The sequence below is a fragment of the Rhamphochromis sp. 'chilingali' genome (assembly GCF_963969265.1).
Source record: "Rhamphochromis sp. 'chilingali' genome assembly, chromosome: 17".
NCBI lineage: Eukaryota > Metazoa > Chordata > Actinopteri > Cichliformes > Cichlidae > Rhamphochromis > Rhamphochromis sp. 'chilingali'.
In genome coordinates, this window is record NC_137944.1 from 7,875,084 (window position 1) to 7,892,115 (window position 17,032).

Sequence of the window (17,032 nt, forward strand, 5' to 3'; positions counted from 1 at the left end):
AGCAGTAAAGTTCAGTGCCGCCATCTTGGACTGCCAACTAATTTCGGTACGGATTAATATAACAAGGAATGGCTGTCGTAGACTGGTTCTGAAACTTACACTTTCCTGGTTTAGACACCCTTATTGTGTCTCCCAGTGCTCAAACACAAACTTATTATGCTAATAGCATCTTTTTACTCGTTGCAAATTGTGCTGTGTATCTTGAAAAATAAAGGGGCTTTAGAGTGTAGCTGTAGTGGAAGTAATGTGCATTATTTACATTGCACAGAACAAAACACACTCTTACTCTTGGAGTGTTTGCTTTAGTTGGGTGTTTCTCAATTGCCACTCTTCATGGTGATTTTATGATAATGATATGGTAATTGCGGGACTCAGCACCGCGGACAGCTCCCAAGTGTCGCTCCGCCCCCTTCCGCCCGCTACGTGAGCGCGCGGCGACCAATCACTGCCTCCGCCTCGGTTCAGCTCTGGATACAACAGAGGGAGCTTCAAAGAGCCCCTTCACCCACAGAGGAGAGGACCGCTCCGGGTGTAATGCGTAGCTGGGCTTTGCCTTCTGCTTGGATGGGATAAAACCTACCGTTCAAATTTAAACGCTCACTGTGTGTGTGTGCGCGCACGCGCGTGCGAAAGAGAGAGAGAGAGAGAGTGTGTGTGTATTCCGCGAGGACTGGGAAATGCTCTTCTAGCGCGAGCGCGGATGACATTAGAGCCCGCGTTTTTTCCTCCCCCCACACAAATATTCCCAACTTGGAGCCTCCTGGACGCCGAGCAAGTTTTTGTTTTGATCTTTTCTTGAATTGCGTTTGAGCAGTGTAGCTGGAAGCCCAGAAAGCAGCGCAGGACAAGATGGGGAGCGAAAAGTACTTACCGGAGCTCATGGCAGAGAAGGACACGCTGGATCCGTCTTTTCAGCACTCCCTGCGGCTACTGGATCAAGGTAAGCGTCCCTGGATAAACACTGAAGTAAACACTTGAGCTGCGCGAAAAATGTTTAGTAAGAACTTTTAGTTTTTAACGTTTGGTCTCCAGGCTACACGACATCAGCAGTCCGCCCACTTTTGAGTTAAAAATAAGAGGTACTTACAAATTTCCCCTTGGTCACACTAGCACAGCCAGGTGCTTTTTAGCAACAGGGCTGTTTTTGCCAAGTTTTCATGCTCACACTGTGCTTTAGCCTCCAGTAGTGAATAAAATATGGCAGGAGAGACTAAACACTGCACCTTCAAACCTTTAAATTGGCCAAGCCTTGGCGTGAATGATGACATTTCAGCTCGTCTTAATTAGTTTGCAATTAGTGGATATGATATGTCATAAAGCCGGGGAAATGCCGGTAAAGTGAATATCTGAATATCCTATATATTTTTTTTCTTTTTCTGATGGCATACCGTGAAATGCTAGCCTGCAGTTCGTGAAAGGAACGGAATGACATCTCAGTTTACAGGCTGCCCTCATCTCTATCCCCGTGCTGACATGTGTGAGCTGTGGTGCCAGCGCAGGAATAATCGCTCTTTATTCAGATAGAAGTGTTTCCTATTTTGAAGACACGGACGTGACTGAAATGGTGTGTGTGTGTGGATGGAGCGACAAAAGCGCTCGCATGCAGACGCTTTAATTAATCCGCTGCACAGGGTCCTGCTTTGAAGCTGTCGGGGTCCCCCCCCCCCTTTTTCTCTTGCAAACACTTTCTGGAGACTCCTGAGCTCTAAGGAGTGTGCTTTTACAGCAGCCAAGTGCATCCTTCAAGCAGCACTCACGGGCTTTGTTCGAGAGTCGAGCAGGCTGTTGGTGCCTTTACAGGTAACAGACGAGACAAGGAGCCCAGGTCTGTAAGCAGTCCTTCTGGGTTGTAACTAATTCTGTTGAATCCCAGCTCTTTTTATGCCGACAGCTGCGCCAGTTCTACTCGCTGTCTCGCAAACTTGGGGGATCTCAGGGTTAAAAGGGTTCGCTGGGGCTCAGAGCAAAGCCAGGCACGAATCAAGTTTAATGGTGTTAAGATGCTGGAGTTTGCCATAGTTACAATCAGTTTACAGGTTATTTTGATCCCTGGTTGTTTGAGCCAATATAAAAGAACATGTAAAGTGATCTGAAAATGACAGGAAAAGGGAAATCAGGAAAGCAGTTAATGGGTGGGCCCTTAATTTAAAATAGGCTCTTTAATGTAATGTATGCAGGTGTTTAAAATGTACTTAATTATTTTGAGTTTTCCGTCTGTTTTGCACACCTAGTGAAGAGTATAGTTGTGCATACTTGTTTGAGCTTTCACTTTTGCGTCCAAATCTCTAAATTTGTGCTGTTGCCTTGGTTGTTTTAGTTGTGTTGAGGACAAAGATTGATTAGTGTAGATGTGCTTTGCGGCTCCCAGTGTTTGCGTGTGCGAGAACAGTGTAAAGATTGAGCTGCTAATGGGCCACTATGACTGAGATGATCATTGTTAATATTGTTCAAATGTGCTGCAGTGTGGGGGGGATATGAACACAAGCTGTCTCTTAACACACGATGTAAACACTTAGTTAAAAATGGGTCCTTTATGCCAACATTTTCTGACTGTACGTACTATAAAGATTACTGTATTGAGGTTGTGTAATGGGTATCTAACTTAAAATTAGAGATGTCAAGGTCTTGACTCGTCCTTAAGTACGGCACATCGAAAATAAAGAACTTGGATGGGATTAACTTTAGGTTAACTAACTTTTCTTTAGGTCAGTTTGCTCAAATTCTTTTCGGAGTAAATCGTAATAAAAACATGGTGGTTTTATGTAAAAGTCAGGTGTGTTAAATATTCCATGTCCCGTTAACAGTCCAGTGAGTGTTGCACCTTGTTTTTCTACAAGGTTCTGCAAGGACAGAAGCGTACACAGAAAAATGAAGCAATTATACTTCTATTACACTCCTATACATGCTCCTAAATATTAAAAATATAGATAGCACAGTGTAAAGCACAAACTCTGTGACTGACTTTCTGTTTTAACAGGTTTTTGCACAATATTATAAATAAAACTATTCCACTGCGCTGCTCTGTCTCACAGCTTACTGATGAAAGTGACTGGTTTAAAAGTGTGGCACATTCTTTACTGGAAGGTAGACAATGAAAAATGCAAGAGCCAAAAGGCTTTGATCTCCTTTTTTATATATAGTGAAATGTAAACAGAAGTGACTCTAGACTAACAGAGTAACTGTCCTCTGTTAGGTCTGTATATTTTGGAGGCCTCACAATATCAACCATTGGGTCTTATTTGAAAAAGCAGCATTTTTCATTGAGCTGATTCATGTACAGTAAGGTAAATTCATTCCACTCAGTAAGGCAGATAAGCCTTTGTTTCACTCAGCACTTTTGGTTATCAGCTCCTTTTCAGATCTAGGTTAGATTTTTTTTTTCTAACAACACTCATTTCCCTTGCTGATAGAGGGAAGATGGCAGCACCGAATCCTTAATGCTAGTTGAAAGACACTTACCAGCCACCTCTGTGACAGACTCTCTCTTAAAGACCTTTATCCACATGGCAGGTCTTCTGTAGAGTTCTAGCAAATATTAGCCTCTTACCGGAATGGAATAAAAGTGAGTGAATACTTAAAGTATGGGCCAGGATATGCCAAAAAAGAAATTAAAAAAAGAGTGTGAAGTAAAATATTGTACAACAAGTTCTTAATGTAGTACTTCCAATAAAGTTAGTTGGCGATATTTTCGTCGAGGGCAAAGATTGCACTTGGACGCTGTCGCAGTGGCAGAATTAATCCGTGACATTTTATGAAGTAAGCGGTACTCTGCGGTGCACAAAATTTGGCCGAAACAGTCTGCCACAACTCCAAAACTGTAAATACTGTTATCTCTCTCTTACACAACAGATGGAACACGATGCGGCTTAATAGAGCACTTCTTCTGCCATCTTGCTGATGAGTTCTGGACTTGATTATGCAATTGGCAGGGGATGCAGGGAACAGAGCCGGAGTAACTGGAGTTACTGCGTGCACACGGCGAATATGAGATTACTCCAGGTCTGGAGAGATTTCCATTCAGGAAAAATTAGGGGGGCATTGTATTGGAAGCTCGGGGACGGGGCGGACTGCTTTGATAAGTTTGAGCCATTCGCAAAGCTCCTCTCCCGCAAAGAGCATATCTCTTCCCCCTGTGACAAGCCGCATACAGGCAGCATCAGGCTCTTGGAGCTGGAGGAATATCTTAAGCCAAAACAAGAGACAAGCAGGACTAACAGTCTGCCTGGAATGAAAAATCCTCAGCAGCATACTAATGAAGTGCTTCCAGGTACGAAAACACCTCATGTGGCAGGAAGTGCGTCTGTTATTAACATGAAATCACGACTGTAAAAAATTGTTATTTCCATTGTGAATTTAACTAGTTGTTTTGAGAGCAAAAGTTCATCCAGGATCTTAGAAACAATCTTAAATTTCACATTATTACTGGAATTCTACTTCGCTTCAATTCATATTTGATGTGATCCACTGTGTGCTTTGTTCCCCTTAGTGAACAAGGCTTTTATTGTTCTCTTCACTCAGTGGAGATGCAAATTGGAGAAATCTAGCAAGCCATGCTACCCGAGTGATGACATCAAAGCATCTAAGAAGTAATGTGCGGTAAAATAATAGATAAAGGTGGGACTGTTTGCTGACTTGGGGGAAATGAATCTGCTTTAAGCCGTGTGTGTCTGCGCAGCGTGCAGAATGTTAGCAGAGCAGCAGCTCTGGTGCTCTGCGTGGGTCTGCACAGGAGGCGTTCAGGTGCAGTGTTCAGCTGTACATCACCTGCAGGTCTGGAAGCCTAGCTTACAGTCACTGTAGTAATGCACATAGAATACAGGAAAATAAATTTAGAGTGTAAAAATAAATTTTAGGAGCCACTGTCTTTCCATTAGAAAAGTTGCCAGACCCTGGTGACTATAAGGGGAGAAGGGACTTGATACAGTGTTGTACAGGATTCATGAAGTGCGATGCAATTGTTAATTCTTAATTTTGTGGTAGTGCAGAGAGACCAGCAGCTACAGTCCCTGTGCAAACAGGAGGAGAAAAAGGTGGGGGGCATTGGGAAGCTTTTTCCAAGGGATTGCCACAGTTGATGGATCCAATGGATTTGGCATACATTTTAGACAGGAGGCCCTTCATCGTGCAACCATCCTATTTATCCGATCTTGGGACTGGCACTAGGCGTAGACTAGCTCTGAGGCTGGGTTTGTTTCCACCTGTTGTGACCGGGAATTCCCAGTGGATAGATGCAGCACAGGTCAGCTGAGGTCTGTTTGGCTTTGCTTGTTGTAGAAACCCTAGTTACAACAAGGTTAGCATGTGAATATACACATATTAAAAGGTTAGGATTAATGAGACATTTTATAATTAAGTCTCGAGAGTCAACAAATGGCCAAATCACATGACTGATTTAAGATGATGTAGCAGCAAGACACAGTCCCACTGACTCTCTGTTTCAACGTCAAAAGTGCAGACCTCAAATTATGGAACAGTTTTCAAACCTAACTGTGCAGTTCTATGGATTTTATTGACAGTTTACCTTGCTTATGCTGTCTATGTTGTGGACACGCCTAACTGTAATTAACACAGAAGCTTTTGAGCTATGTTATGATGTGAATGATACTATTAAACTATGTAAAAAAAAATAAATGCCCTGAATGGTAAATGGACTGGTTCTTATATAGCGCTTTTCTACTCATCTGAGCACTCAAAGCGCTTAACACAACTTGTGCATTCACCCATTCACACAAGCACATTTTTCTAAGTGCTTTATAGCTAACATTCACACACATTCATACTCCGATGGATGCATCGGAGAGCAATTTGGGGTTAGTATCTTGCCCGAGGATATTTGGCATGCAGACTAGGGGAAGCCAGGAATCGAACCACCAACCTTCCGATCAGTAGATGACCTGCTCTACCACCTGAGCTGTAGCTAAATATAACATTTAGTGTTATATTTTAAATAATCTCAACAGATAATTTAGATTCTTGTATTTTTTGTCAGTTTGATATTGCAAAGCACCATTCGCTACTGTTGGTGCTGCTCTCCCAAAATGTATTAAAGTTATGGTTAGCACATATGATATGTTAATACATTTTATATTTGTTTAAACTCAGTCTGGGAACTCATCAGCTGCTTTGCCAAATTAGCAAAATTAGATAAGTTAAAGGCCACATGATGTCCGATAGGCCAGTTACCTGCTTGCAGCAAAGCCTGCTCAAATGTGATTGGTCAGGGCTATGGAAACTATAAAGCATGAGGTCCTAGAAATCCTCCCCTGTCTACAAATTCTACATATTAATAGTAATTAGGGCTGAACGATTATGGAAAATAATCTAATTGCGATTTTTTGCCCCAATATTGCGATTGCGATGCGATATGCGATTATTTTTTAAGGTATTTGTCTTCTGTATTATTAAACAAAGACAAGCAATACATCATATAGTATGGCCAATACTATATTACATTAATTTTAAACTGTTCTTTCCTGGAAGACAGACCTCTGTTATGATGACATGAGGTGATGCATGAATTGATGACTGACATTTTTATTTAACTTCTTCAATCACAACAGTATATTTGAACATACACAATAGTTTATTTTTAGCTTACAAACATCTGAGCATAAAGTGCTGGCAAGGAACCCTGGTGTAAACATTAAAATGAAAGTCAGTACAATGTGCAGATTGCAGAAATATACATAAAAAAAATCAGTGGCTTTACCACACTCAGTTTTTCGACATCTGTGAACTACTAGACAGTCATTAAATTAAAAAATAATATTAAATAAATAAAACTAATAAATAAAAAATACACACATCTTACTGATCTCTGTAGTGAGTAACATTACACATAAAGTGCAAAAATAATAGCAATTGTATAAACACACACACAAACACGCCTTTAAAGTTTAAAGGCGTGAAATTGGACGGTCTAGTTCTGATTAGCGTCACCGCTGTCTCGGTGGAGTTTAATAAACTCAGCCGTCTGCTCCTTGCTATCTAAAATATAACCAGACACTGGTGTAAATTCTCGACTGTCTCATACTTCTGTTTAATCAGTTTTCTGTTTGACGTTTAGTCAGCTGTGTGAAAACCAAGGAGGAACCCACCCGGGGGATTAATAAAGTTTTATTTTATCTAATCTAATAACTTTAATCTCAGCCAAACCGATTTACTCACGAACAAACAAAACACTGAAAAAAGCCCAACAATAACATTTTTAGGTTGTCTAAGTGACTTATATATTACGTTTAACCCGAGCAGCGAAACTCCGCGGTGATCTGAAAATGATGTGCCGGGAGTTGTGCCGTTCTCGGCCGCATCAGTAACCCTCGAGCTCCTGGCTAGCTGTCGAGCTGGTGGGTAGCAGACGCCTCTGAAAACGTCGAAGCACTTTTGCAAATATGGGATATCTTGATAAACCGAGCAGATATTTGATGTTTACACAACTACTTTCTCGCCTGAAAATATGTTAAAAGTTTATTTTGTGACCCAGAAAGATTAGTATGAGTAATTTTAAAACTTAGTAGCGGCCGCCATTGCTGGAAACTGGAGTTTGGCTGGGCCGCGCTATGAATTCTGGGATATGGTAGCCGCGCTATGAATTCTGGGATATGGTAGTAATTTGGACAGCCTTCGGCGCGTCGCTGTGACGTAATCGGTCTACAAATGCGGCCTCAGGAGGATGCAGCCCATGAATTTGGACATGTCCAGAGTATAATCGCAGCCTTTGCGGTTAGAAAATTGCACTTGATCATGTCGCGATATTATCGCAAATGCGATATATCGTTCAGCCCTAATAGTAATAATAATGGAAATGAGTGCAAACTTCTTTACAAATGACCAGGCCTTGTCTTTTTAATAGTACAGCATCAACAAAGAAAATGAATATTGGATGAACCTTTACTTACTTGTTTTTGATGGAGTAGAGAAAAGTGTTACAGATGGATGTCTTAAACCAAACACAAGCCATGACAACAAAATTCAAAAAGAAAGTTACATAAAAGCATAGAGAAAAAAAGAGGACAACTTTAAAGACACATTATTGACAGTCTTGTTGATAATGCTTTTGGAAATGTAAGCTTTTTTTCTGCGTGTAGGTGTTACTCTACTCCTGATTAGCTCCTCGCTGTCAACTCATTTTGTTTGGCTCTAAAGTGAGGTGCTAGACTATGTGACGAAAATGCGAGAGATTCAAAGATTTTTCAGCTCTCGTTTGACGTTGCAGCCTCGATGCACACTGATGAGCTAAATATTAAAAGGAGGTAAAGCTGACAGCCTTGATCACCTTGGAGTTGTACCACCCACCGTGGCATTTTTGCAGTCCTCCACAATATCAGGCAGAAGATACAAACTTTTTGTGTACACCTTTGATTATTAAAGATCATTGAAACAAAATTTGCTGTGCTTCAAAGGACAGACAGTCATGTTTTTGTGTGGGTTTCTAGTTGTAAACAAGTGTCTCCTTGCAGCAGATGTATTCTCTTTGTTCAGGATGTGTCTGCAGAGCTGCATGCAGCCCGCTCTGAATCTTTCAGGACCTCTGGCCCAGTTTGGACATTGTAACCTCAGTCCCACACATAAGATGCTTTTTTTAATTGGATACTCCACAGCGGGAGCCTGGCACAATGTTTGGATTACATTAACAGCCTGAGCTAGCTTTCCCAACACACACACACACGCACGCACGCACGCACGCACGCACGCACACACACACACACACACACACACACACGCACGCATGCACGCACACACGCACACACACACACACACACAGAACATCTGCAAAAAATGAGCAGGTGTGGGAAAGTAACCTTAATTCAGACATGATGCTCCTATTGTTAATTCATACATTTCCGTCTCATCAGAAGAACAGAGGGTATTTTTAGCCATGCTTGATTTTGTGTCCTGAGTGAGAGCAATCTGTGGGATACAATGCCCAAAGTGTGCAGAAATAAGCTTTGGCATAGGATCAAAGGCAGAGATATCATTTTGTTGGGGAAACAGTACTTGATAGTGATAATGATCTGCGGCTCTGCGGCGGGCCGACACGCTGAGCCACACAGCGAGGTGGAGGTGAAGGCGCAGCCACAGCACTGAATCTGTCTGAGGCCATGACCTGACTGGTGATCTGACCCACAGATGTAGTGAACTCGCAAGTGAACTGTAAGTGAGCAGAAAAGCGGAGCTCCAGAAACTGGCTTTGCATGCAGACGAGTCTGCAGAGCGTTGCCGTGGCTGAGGGCTGTTTGCGGAGCGCCGTCTCCTGCTTCGCAGCAGCTCCCACTGGAATCCAGGGGTGAATTGTAGGCCAGGACGAACGCAGGCACACCCCGGCTATTTCCAAAATCCTGCTTGTTTGCAGGCGTGACGGATCACATATTTTTCTTGATTTCTCCGCTAATGTGAAATGCATGTTCTCGCTCATTAGGGCAGCAGTAATGAGCCGCTTCGAAGGTGCACCTGATAAGCTTTAATACAGTTAAAATGTAAAACCTGGAGTATGTTAATGTTACTCAAGTTATAGAGTCACACTGGTACATGTAAACAAACACAATCACTAGTTATCAATTAGAATGGTAAATAGACTGCATTCATAAAACACTTTTCTGAGTGCTCAAAGCATATTCTGTCCTTAGGTATGTCTATTGTATCCTTTTGAGGGGGTACTTATTTTAACAAGAAGACCCTTTACAAAGGGTGACATAGGGGTACCTATTCAGGTAATTTCTTGAGTTGGGTAGTTATGTATGTGGCCTTTCTAACTTTACTGACTCCTCAAAGCTTTATTTTGTATCTGAACCCACAATAGATTTGGGGAATACTTACCTAGCATGTACATCTTTGCCCTGTGAGAGGACAGGAGAACAAATCTTAAATTCTTAGAGAAAATTTTTTTGTCCTTTGGATGTTTCCTGGTGTTGTAAAGGATACATACTTTTACTTCCAGGTGCAAATATGTATCTTTTACTGCCTGGTAACATATATATGAACCTTTTGGACGTTTAAAACGGTGCACATAGTTACCTTAAGGTCCAATAATTATTCATGTCATTATTTTATTCAGTCAGTAATCATGTAGATTATTCCTGTAGGTACACAAATGGATTTTTCCTGCATCCTTTTCTCTGAGTGAGTATATGAAGTATGAGTGTGTGCAAGAAAATGTGTCCATTTTAGAATTCATAACAATACATATTTGCTTCACAATGCAACATTTCCATTAGCAACCTGCTGTTTTATAGATATATAAAACATATATATATAGCTTCTTTGTTGCCTTCATGAGGAAGACTGATAGATGTTGATGCGTTTTCATTAAGCCCATATTTATCAAGTCGTGTTTTTATTCTCAGTCACCTACTGATATATATGTGGAATTAGATTTTGTGTTCCAACGATGTAGGCGGATTTCTCCCTCTTTAAAGCTAGACTTTGTGAGTTTCGAAAGAAAAAAAAACAGCGTTTGACTAACAAATAAAAAAAACTCATAAGCAATAAAGCACACTCCTGTGGGAGGAACCTGACTACCAGAGAAAACCCAGCAGTCACCACCAATATTAAAGACAGATACAGAGTTAGATACTTCTTAGAACATATTAAATGTTTTTTTATCTACTTTAAATTTAGTAAAACCTTAAAATCTAAAAGTAAAGTTAGTATTTTAACTTATTTGGCCACACACAGACTGGTAGTAAACCTTAAAATCCTTAAAATGAGGCAAAATTTGCAAAGAAGTATGAATATATGTATATGTATCTGTTTTGGGCCTTCAACGTGGTCCACATAGTTAAGACCCAACTCTTTAGTATTAGTGTAGACAACTGTAGAGACAGAAATTGATTTTTACTGTGTCTCTGTTTCCAAAAGTGTGTATTGTGTATGAATGGCTGTTAGAAAATGCATCCATTTTAAAATTCACAACAATACATATAAATGTATACTTCCCAATGTTACAATTCCATTAGCACCTTTTAATTTAAATGACTAAACTTTTCTGTATTATATGTTATATATATCTTCTTCTGGTAGAAGTTGATGTGTTTTTATTAAGCACATATTTACATAGGGCTTCGTTATTCTCAGCCACATACTGGTGTATGTGGAATTTAATTTTTCATTCCATACATGTGGGCGTATATTTTCTCTTTAAAGCTAGGCTTTGTGTGTTTTCAAAGGAGAAATAACACATTGTTGACTAACAAATACAAATCTCAAAGTGTAACTCATGAGCTATAGAGCACACTCCTACACAATTATAAATGAGTGTATCAGAGCTGCTTATTAGCTGTTTTTTATATGAGAAATAAAAACTATGAGAAACTTCTTATATTTAATAGTTTGCAATTCTTACAGCTCATGCAATTTTATTAAATTATTGCAATGTTCTTTTACAAATATGGTACAAATATGTAGCTTCTACTGCTTAGGAACACACACATATATTTTTTATACATAAAAAATATACATATGTGTTTACCCCCTTGAAGGGGTAAAAAATGGTTGCCTTATTCAACATATAGAGTAGAGGAGCTAGTGATTAAACCACCTGTGTTGCACAATAATATTAATAATAATTATTATGTATGTCCGCGGTTCCAAACCCCCGGGCCATGGAACGGTACTGAGTCGTTTGATACCCGAGTTGAGGCTCGGGTAGGGCTGGGTGATATGGCCTAAAATTCATATCGCATATAATTTGAAGCAAGTGCGGTAACGATATATATCGCGATATATTCTTTTCTTCTGTATAACGTATTTTCCACACTATAAAGCACACTTAAAATCCTTTTAATTTTCTCAAAAATCGAGAGTGTGCCTTATGTATAAATTCTGGTTGTGCTTACTGACCTCGAACTGATTTTGGCGTGCAGAAATCTGTTGAAAAATGTTTTAGTACAACTTTGGTAAGCCGCACTGCTTGATGGATTGTCAGAGCATTACGGCTGCCGTAGTGAGGAGCTTCACGGAGTAATCTGAGTCCAAAACTCCGTCCCTTTAGGTCCCAAAGTCAAACGAACACTGAGAGTTAAAAACGGTCTAAATTCCTTAATCTTTAATAAAATCATCAGCGTTGCTGCTTTACCAGGTGTAACAATTAAGTTTAACATCCATGCATCCATGAAAACAGAAGTTATTAAATTTAACGGAGTTATAAGTTAACAGGAAGTTAGCTCGCTAGTTTACACCTAAACATGACATACCATGTTCTGACTGAGAGATTTTTGAAACTAATTAAAACGTACAGCTCTGCTACCACTTCCGACATAAATGAAGAAAGAAAACCAAACAGCAGTGGTGTTTGCAGGGTTACTGAAATTGGACTACCTGGTATATAATGTTGTGCTACGTGATTGCTAGCGACATAGCTATGTTAGCATAACATTAGCACAGTGAAGCTGGAGGATGAACGCCAACCTTTCTTCCACTCAATAAAAGTTAACGTGAGGGATTCTGGTGGTCAGGGACAAATGCAATCGCATAGCAGGATGCTATACACGGGCCAAACTTCAGTCAGGAGAATTTTCAATTTCAATTTCAATTTTATTTCTATAGCACATTTAAAAGTCACAGGTACAACAAAGTGCTTCACAGACGAGCCATACTTGCAGGTTTACAGCAAAAGAAAACAATCAACAACAAAAAATACAGTTATAGGATGGTACTATTGCAACAAGCATGAACCGGGAAGAAATTAAGCTAAGTAGTTTGAAAGGCAAGCTTAAACAAATGGGTTTTTAACCGTGATTTGAAAGATTGAATAGTTTCCGACGCACGGACATCAACCGGCAGGCTGTTCCACAGTTTTGGTGCAGCAAAAGCAAAGGCACGATCCCCCTTCGTCTTTAGTCGAGACATTGGTTGCATTAGGAGCCCCTGATTAGAGGATCTGAGTGCCCTTGTAGGGATATATAAATTAAGAAGGTCAATCAAATAACTGGGTGCCAAGTTATTTAAGATTTTAAAAGTGTATAGAAGAATTTTAAAAACAATACGGTACTTGACAGGAAGCCAATGGAGGTTAGCTAGAATAGGAGTGATATGATCCTGTCTTCTAATGCCGCTTAAAAGGCGTGCTGCGGCATTCTGGACTAATTGTAGGCGTTGGATGAGGGAGAGTTGGAGGCCTAAGTAAAGAGAATTACAATAGTCCAGTCTAGAGGTTATGAAAGCATGAATGAGCCTTTCAAGGTCCTTGTGTCGTAGGTAAGGCATTGCCTTCGAAATTTGGCGTAGTTGGTAGAAGCTGGTTTTTACCACTGCAGCCACTTGCTTATCTAATTTGAGGGAACTGTCCAGCACTACTCCCAGATTTCTGACAGTAGACAATAGATGACTGGCATAAGAACCTAAGGTCCCCGATAGCTGTTTCAACGGCATATGGCTACCAAAGACGATAATTTCTGTTTTGTTTTCATTGAGGGTAAGCGAGTTATGCAATAGCCAGTCTCTGACATCACACAGGCAGTTAAGCAACGGCGATAGCGGGGATTGGAGATCCAAATCCAGAGGGAAATAGACTTGGATATCATCCGCATAGCAATGGAAAGAGATATTGTGATTTCTGAAAATTTTTCCCAGGGGTAGCAGATAGAGAACAACTGAGATTATTCGTCCACAATACGAGGTTAGTTATTAATATACTGCAACAACATGGGAATAGAGCAGCTGCAAGAGAATTCAACATTAATGAATCAATGTTACGGAAGTGGAGGAAGCGCAGTTTTTGGCTTTCCCCATATTTCAAAAGTGCTTCATCTCTTTGATATGACTTTCGCCCGGCATAATTTGCATATGATAATAGTTTTAGCCGCTGCGATGGTTTCAACCAAAACAGGTGCCGCTTGATGACATCATCAACATGCGCTATCGCGATAGAGCGGTATAGTCAAAATCTCTATCGTTGGCCAAATTTATATCGTTTCTATCTTATATCGTTTCTATCGCCCACCCCTAGGCTCAGGTGGGATTATCTTTATGTGATTATCTTTATCGGTTTTTATCGTTATTTTTTTAGCGTTTTTATCATTAACTCAGTTTCCCTGGGTCTTTTCCTGTGTGTTATGAATAAGTCTTCTTTTTTTTGCTACCAGTACTGGTTTTATTTTGTCTTTTTCTCCATGACTCCTTAATGACCGGTCCGTGAAAATATTGTCGGACATAAACTGGTCGGTGGTGCAAAAAAGGTTAGGGACCGCTGATATATGTCATTAAAGGCCTGGAAGAAAACCATGACAAATGTATGTAATGAAAACGGAATTGCTTAAAGTGATGAACCCAATGAGAAATGTCACTTATCTGTATTTTCCTCTAGCTAAATGGGGCCTTTTAGTGGCTTTCAGCTCACTGTTTTGGTTTTACAATGTACCACATGTGTACCAATGTGCCAGTTATACTCCATATTCCATTTGCCATTTTCAGTATATGCCCATCATAAACTACAGCTCGGTAAAAAGATAAATAAGAATTATTTATATTTACGTGCACTACAGAAACAAGACTGCAACTGATGTTAATGCCATGGTTGCCTGATGTGCACAATACAGTGTACGCTTAGCAAGTAATTCTCAAGTAAGTACTAAATACCATGAATATCAGAAAAAAAAGAGCCAAAATTATTTGGCTCCATAAACATAGCAACAATCTTGAGTAAGCTGTATCTTAAATTTATAAAATCAAAGGTTTATTTGTTTAAACAATTATTTATTTAAGAAAAATATGCTTGGTAAAAACTAAACGTATAGTAAGCAAAAAACCTGTATTTGACCATGTAATATAACATTTTAAATTGTGCTTATATAACACGCAAAAGTCACCTGTAATCAGATTACTTAAAATGAGCATTTTTGGCATAAATATTTTTTTTGTAGTCTCATTTTTTTAGTTGTGCACATTTTGTTCTTTTACTTTTTTGGGGGGAAAGTTATAATTTTGTTTCTAACATTAACTAATGTACTAAAGAGCTTTATTTGTTTATTTTTTTGTTAATTTTGTTTTTAACCTCCTAAGACCCAAACTCTTCCACAGCATGCATTTTTAATTTCTCTTTGATATTTGGACATATTGGGGCCCAATGAATGTAAAAACAAAGAATTACGAGATTTTTTCTTTTTACCTTATTTTTGTTTTTATGAAAAATAAGAGCCACATATGAGGATATTTGTTTAAATGTTTGATAGAACAGCAGCAGTATAACATCCTAATAAGTGGATATCAGGCCCTTGTAGAGCAAAATTGAGTATTTTGGTCTAAATAACCCAAAATGTGATGTCCACATATGTGGACGCCAGGTCCTAGGAGGTTAAAGCCGTTACCAATAGGCATCGTTTTAGCATCACTGTCCAATACTAAGAGCATTCCTGTTGTAGCTTATGGGCTGTGGCTTTTCTGGGCGCTTTTTTTGCTCATTCCACGCCACAGTGCTTAATAATTGCATGATTACTCTCCAGCTTTTGGCTCATTGGGCTTTCCTTGCACCTCTATCATTGTCCACACAATCTCATCACCATATTTCACAGAATACAGTCTCCACCTGGCGCAAAGCTTGCCGTGGGCTCAGTTTGTTGATTTAATGTTGAGACTGTCAAATTTCCATGTTGAACACGCTCCTCAGGTCTAAACGCTGCATTCATATTTCACATGCCACAGAAATGTGCGTTTTCCTCCTCGACCGGCTTGCATACCTTGCTGAGGGCCTGCCTCGAGCTGTCTACTAGGAAGGCTGTCCAAGAGGAGACTCAATTAAAGCGGACGGTCAGAGCTGCTTAAATAATGCAAAGCGCACTTGTTTAGGCAGCAGTATGCTGTAAGCAGATATTCCACCTCTATGGTTAGAAGATCAGCCATAGGTGTGTGTTGCTAGGTCCTTGACAGCACTGGGTATGGTTTAAAATTTTAGATACAGGTATTGGTACAATAAAACTACTGTTTTCCCTGAAAAATTAATGTTTTTCCATGCAGTTTGGCTATTTGTAATATATTTTCAAAATTGTGCATAAACAAGACAATTAAACAAAAGAATTAAACAAAAATTATTAAATTAATAAACAAAATAATGAAAGCTTAAAATGCTGAATTAATGTTGTATCTATATCAGATTTTCAGTGAATATTTATGTCGAAGAAGAAGAAGCAGTGTCCGTTATCGTAGCTTTGTCCAAATTCAGGAACCGCATCCTCCTGTGCCCGCATTTGTAGGCCGAAGACTCCGACAAATGCGCCCTTCATTTCCACAGATTTGAAGGATGGGTCGGGTGTATACTTCGTGGCCCAACCTATCCCAGAATTCATAGCGCAGCCCTGCTCAGTTTCCAACAATGGCGGCAGCTAGTTAGTTATAATATTACTCTTGTTATTCTATCTGGGTCACGAAATAAACGTTTAACATATTTTCAGGCCAGAATGTAACTGTGTAAACCTCAAATATCTGCTCAGTTTATCAAGACAAGATCGTTTTCAAACCCACCGCCGTCTTTCGCTACTCAGGTTAAACATAATATATAAGTCACTTAGCTCAGCGGTCCCCAACCCCCGGGCCTCGGACCGGTACCGGTCCGTGAGTCATTTGGTACCGGGCCGCGAGAGTTGAGGCTCAGGTGTGAAATGTATAGTTTTCATGGTTTTTATCGGTTTTCAGCGTTATTTTGTTATCGTTTTTATCGTTAACTCGGTTTTCCTGGGTCTTTTCACGTGTGTTATGAATAGTTTTATTTTGTTGTATTTATCCGTGACACCTTAAAGGCCGGTCTATGAAAATATTGTCGGGCATAAACCGGTCCGTGGCACAAAAAAGGTTGGGGACCGCTGACTTAGGTAACTTAAAAATGTTATTGTTTGGCTTTTTTCAGTATTTTATTTGTTCCTGAGTAAATCGGTTTGGCTGAGACTAAAGTTATAGTTTTTACACAGCTGAACAAACGTCAAGCAGACAAGTGTGAGATGCTCGAGAATATACTCCAGTGTCCTGTTATATTTTAGATAGCAACGAGCAGACGGCTGCGTTTATTAAACTTCACCGAAACAATCGGCAAATTTCATTAAAATTT

At 39.9% G+C, this 17,032-nt stretch overlaps 1 protein-coding gene across 1 annotated transcript in view; it reads left to right on the forward strand.

Moving 5' to 3' along the window:
* Positions 1–492: 492 nt before the first annotated feature.
* The window catches only part of khdrbs3 (KH domain containing, RNA binding, signal transduction associated 3), a 160,803-nt gene continuing 144,263 nt past the window's right edge, over positions 493–17,032 (forward strand). The window contains exon 1 of the mRNA XM_080862699.1: positions 493–940. Within this exon, the coding sequence (XP_080718825.1) occupies positions 850–940 (91 nt within the window). The 5' untranslated portion in view covers positions 493–849. The remainder of the gene's footprint in view (positions 941–17,032) is intronic.